General features: G+C 58.3%; 1 protein-coding gene across 1 annotated transcript; it reads left to right on the top strand.

The window, feature by feature from the left end:
• Positions 1-2,205: 2,205 nt before the first annotated feature.
• On the top strand, positions 2,206-4,536 carry LOC101410945 (cationic amino acid transporter 4-like). Its single transcript, XM_058281021.2, has 4 exons — positions 2,206-3,040; positions 3,311-3,945; positions 4,188-4,296; positions 4,403-4,536. The coding sequence occupies exons 1-4, from the start codon at positions 2,206-2,208 to the stop codon at positions 4,534-4,536; spliced, it is 1,713 nt and encodes a 570-aa protein (XP_058137004.2).
• The last annotated feature ends 391 nt before the right edge of the window (positions 4,537-4,927 follow it).

Genomic DNA, 4,927 nt, shown 5'->3' with positions numbered 1-4,927 from the left:
CTAATTATACAGGGGATACAATTAGCCATACCTAAATCTGAAAATTTAAAGGCCTTTTAGGTGAATCAAGAAAAAGACAACACTCCCTCTGCTTATCTGCAAACTTGAGGGACAGATATGAGGATCTATTCAGGAATGGACCCTGATGACCCTGTGCACCAGGGAATGCTAAAGGTCTGCTATGTAAATGGGCCTTGGCCTGATATTCAGAATAAGATCCAGAAAATGGATGGATGGGTGTTGGGATGGATAAACCACTGGAGGAGTTATGGAGAGAGCCTCAGAAAGTGTTTGGGAGAAGGGAGGGGGGAAAGCAGAAGCAGAAAACCAAAGTCATGATGAGCATGGTCGACCACATGGTCCAGGAAGATTAGAAGCAAGGCAGGGAGGAGGCAGGTAGAGCCACCTGGGTTAGCTTGGATAAAGGGACTGAGAGAGTGCAGGACTCTGCAGGGTGTTATCACTGTAGGAAACCTGGTCGTTTTAAGAGGGAGTGTCCAAATTTAAAGAAACAAGGTCAAGTCATACCCTTGATGAAAGAGGATGGATGCATTCTGGTTTGGTTCGATGTGGCTGGGTCTGGCAGTCATTTGGCTATAAACAAGTGAGAATCATTCACACCATTCTTTTCACTTTCAGACATGCAGCAATAGTAGGATGACACTTGGACTCAGGGAAAAAATGAGCCCCAGGGAGTTTAGATGGCTGCCTGAGGGCATGGGATACTCCATGTGACTAGTCTGGGAGCAGGGTCAGGGTCTCCCAGAGTCCTCCATGCCTAACTGCGACTCCATGGTCCTCTGAGGGGGTGCCCCATGGTGGACAGCTGCAGCTTGGCCCAGGAGGCTGCTTTAGCCCTCCTCAGATGGGTGGTGTTTGTAGCTAAAAGCTCAGAACGTCCAGCATTTGTTAAGTGCTTGGTCACAGGCACTCCCCTCCCCATCCCTGCCATGCCCACCCAGGGCCACTCACCAAATCCCCAGGCTCAGCTCATTAGAGGCCTGCACACCTCTGATGCACAGGTTCGGGTGCATTCACCACATGTGCTGGCTAAGGGGTGAAGTGGGTGGGTAAAGAGGTTCATATCTGTGTCTTAACCCCGCCCCCAGCTCACCCGGTGACCCTGTGCCAGGCTTGGTACTTCCTGGTCGCCTTTGCTTCTTTATCTGTGGACATACAGCTTCCCAGGAACCTGGCGAGCGCTGGTTTTGATCTTTTAAAGAAGGGTAGAGTGGACCATTTTGGTGTGTGCGTGGGGAAAGGGAATGCGTGGGTGAATGAGGTGAGGGACAGTGTGCAGACATGGGGGGTCGGTGTGCGGAGTGCGGGAGCCAGACAGCGAGGCGGTGTCCGGGGTCGTGGCCCCAGGGTGCGAGAGGGACAGGGGACGGATCTGGGCCCCGCTGAGGGAGTGACGCGGGGCATTGGCAGGACGAAGCGGGCGCAGAGGGGCAGCGGCGGCGGCAGCAGGTGGGTCGCAGCCAATTGTGCGAGTAGGGCTGAGACCCGGCCGGGGCTGGGGTTGAAGGCCTGGGTGCTTGGGACAGGGATGCGGTGGGACGCCGGGCGTCAGGCTCCGAACCTGGGACTTGGCACATTGTGAAGGGACTGACCCTGCAGTCAGAGGCGAGGTGGTCCCTACCAGCCACAGCCAGATGAAAGAGCCGCTCATATTCCGGGTTTCCACCTTGCTCTCAGATCCCAGATCAGGAGGGTTTCCCACCTTATGCTCCTTGGAAATGTTCCCACCTTGCCCTCAGTGATACTCGGCTCATCCCTCAGGTCCGGCTGCACCAGATTCGCTGGGGAGAGGAGGAGGGCAGGCAGGACCCCTGTGCTTCCTGAGACCCCCTGCACTCCCTGCAGCGAGCCCTGAGCCCTCCCCTACCTCAACCCTCCAGCAGGTGCATGTGCTCACATCCCCAGGCCAGGGATGGGGACTGGGCTGTGGGTGGGCAATCCAGAAGGGACTGAAGATGCCTGACCCCACCCGGCAGCCTGTCATTCCCTTCTGACCCTGGCAGGTGGCTGGGCCCGCACTCCTCTCTGCTGCCCACCATGGCCTGGAGACTGCCCAGCGCCGCCAGCCTGGCACACTTCTGTAGGTAGCTGAACCGGCTGAAGACACTGGAGTAGTCCACCACGGAGATGTCACTGAGTCGCAGCCTATCCACACTGGTCCTGACCCTTCTGGGAGTGGGTGGCATGGTGGGCTCAGGCTTCTATGTGCTCATGGGCATTGTGGCAAGGGAGATGGCTGGTCCTGCTGTACTCGTGTCCTTCGCTATGGCTGTCGTGGCCTCCCTGCTGGCGGCCCTGTGCTACACAGAGTTTGGACCTCATGTGCCTGGTATGGGTTCTGCCTACCTCTTCACCTACGTGTCCATGTGTAAGCTGTGGGCCTTCCTCATTGGCTGGACCTTACTGCTTGTGGACCTCCTGCATGGTGCCCTCGTGGCACGGGCTTGCAGTGGCTACCTGGATGTCATGTTTGGTCACCAAATTCACTACTTCAGTGAGACCCACATAAGCCCTTGGCAGGTGCCCTTCCTGGCCCAGCACCCAGACTTCCTGGCCCCTGGCATCATTCTTCTTGCCTTTGCCTTTGCCTCCTGTAGAGCCCGTGTCTCCTCCTGGCTCAACCACACCTTCACGGTCGTCAGTCTTTGCGTCATCCTTTTTATCATCATCCTGGGCTTCTCCCTGGCCAGGCTGCAAAACTGGAGTGCAAAGGAGGGCGGGTTTGTGTCCTTCAGCTTCTTGGACATCATGGCCAGTACCGCCATCTGCTTCTATGCCTTTGTGGGCTTCGAAGACATTGCTGCCTCCAGCAAGGAGGCCTGGAACCCGCAGAAGGCCGTGCCCATAGCCATCGCCATCTCTCTTGGCCTGGTGGCCATGGCATACATCCTGATCTCCACCGTGCTTACCCTCATGGTTCCCTTGCTCAGCCTCGACTCACAATCAGGACTTGCCGATGCCTTCTACCAGCTGGGGTACAGCTGGGCCAGCTTGATCATGACAGTGAGCTCCTTCTGCGGTGAGGCAGCATCTTGCAGGGTGGGAACTGGGTGGGGTGGTGGGGGGAGAGGCAGCCCTTGTCCTGGGCTTGCCGGGTTGACCCCAGCTGTGTAACTGTCCCAGGAAGGCTCTGATGATTAGAGAACCCTCTAGTCCCACTCACCACCTTCTCCAAATTTTTCAATGGGCCTGTGACTGAAACTGGGTGGGAGGTAACTGAGCACCCCACACCCAGCCAGGCCCACACACCCTTGCTGACGGGCCCCTCACTCCTGCTCCTCTGCCACAGCCATGATCACGGACCTGCTCAGCATCCTCCTCTTCCTGCCACACTTGGTCTATGCTGTGGCCAACGGGCTCTTCTTCCAGGTGTTTGCCTGCATGCAGCCCTGGACTCAGGTCCCCCTGATGGCCACCCTGGTGTTTGGGGTCCTCATGGCCCTCCTGGCGCTGGTGCTGGGCTTCGATGCACTGGTGCAGTTCATCTCCTTTGGGGCGCTGCTCACCTACACCTTTGTGGCCACCAGCACCCTAAGGCTGCACTTCCAGAAAACCTCTGCATCCAGGTCCCTGGGCCCAGCCAGCCCCAAGCCTGAGGCCAACTCCTCAGTGCCCCTCCAGCCAGTGAGCGATGAGCATGCCTCAGGTCCTGAGCCCGGGCAGTTGCAGCTGGCCCTGAGGGCCTACCTAGGCTTCCTGGGCTTCCTGGGTGAGTGCAGCCATGGAAATGCCATGGCTTGGGCACTCAGCCTCCTGGTGGCCTCTGCCATCACCCTGAGCAGAGTGCTCATCTCTGGGGACTCAGCCCTGGACTTCACGTGCTGGGGTTACATCCTGCTGGTCCTGCTAAGCGGGGTCACCTTTCTGCTCAGTCTCGCTGTCCTGGCGGCCCACCAGCAGGAGCACCCACAGAATACCTTCCAGGTACCACCCCAACCCACACTCTCCACCACCTCACTCGTAGTCTAGCTGGCTCCATGGCCGCCTTCTGCTGCTGCAGAATGAACGAGGAAGACTTGGAGGGCTGGGGACACCACTGCGTCCAACCATACTTCCTTTCTGCATGGCGGGTGGGCACAGGGCACATGAATCCTAAATCTCCCAAGGAGGAAAAGGAGGTCCTTGGGTAGCAGATCTTCCCCACAGCTCAGCTCTTGCCCTCTCAGATGCCCCTGGTGCCCCTGACGCCAGCTTTGAGTATCCTTCTCAACATCTACCTCATGCTGAATCTAGGCTACCTGCCCTGGCTGTGCTTTTTCGTCTGGCTGCTGATTGGTGAGTTGCGGTGAAGTGGGGCATGGGAGGTCGGGATGAGGAGGAGGTGGTGGGAAGAGGGCCAGGTGGGCTGGACCTGCCTCTCAGGCCCCTCCCACTGCCACAGGACTCATGGTGTATTTCGGCTACGGCATCTGGCACAACAAGGAGAACCTGCGGGAGCCACAGGATCAGGCTAGCGAGCTCGCACTACGTGGTGTTGCCCAGTGCAGCCTGGAGGAGAGTGTGCAGGCTGTGTAGCCAACTGTCCAGGAGCCTGACTACACGGAGCAGCCTGTCGGGCCGTGAGGCTGACCCGTGGCCTGCCAGTACACATGCAGCTTCTGTCCTGGGCTGCTTGGGCTGCCACGGGTCGGGGAGCCTCCAGCCCTCAGGCCCTCAGACACTGGTGCCAAGTTCCAGGTCCTTGGGGATCGGGCCATGGCCAGCGGTGGTGATGTGGACTCTTTGCCCAGCACCTCCCAACGGATTATGACAAGCTCTAGCTACAGGCCGGGTGGCCGGATGGGCAGGAAAGAGGCCCACGGTGCTGGAGATCTCCAATAATACCTACTCAGGCATCCGAGTGACCTGCCGCCATGTCCACTGTGGCGTTCTTTGTGGCTCTAAGTCCCCATTTACCCCTGGGAAC

This window comes from Dasypus novemcinctus, chromosome 19 (genome assembly GCF_030445035.2).
Source record: "Dasypus novemcinctus isolate mDasNov1 chromosome 19, mDasNov1.1.hap2, whole genome shotgun sequence".
NCBI classification, from domain to species: domain Eukaryota; kingdom Metazoa; phylum Chordata; class Mammalia; order Cingulata; family Dasypodidae; genus Dasypus; species Dasypus novemcinctus.
Note: the sequence above shows the minus strand (reverse complement) of the source record. Positions and strands in the feature narration are given on the sequence as shown.

Coding starts and splice junctions, on each gene's coding strand:
- LOC101410945 (XM_058281021.2), top strand. CDS start 2,206: ATGGTGGGCTCAGGCTTCTATGTGCTCATGGGCATTGTGGCAAGGGAG. Junction 3,041..3,310: donor GACAGTGAGCTCCTTCTGCG/GTGAGGCAGCAT, acceptor CCTCTGCCACAG/CCATGATCACGGACCTGCTC. Junction 4,297..4,402: donor TTTCGTCTGGCTGCTGATTG/GTGAGTTGCGGT, acceptor CCACTGCCACAG/GACTCATGGTGTATTTCGGC.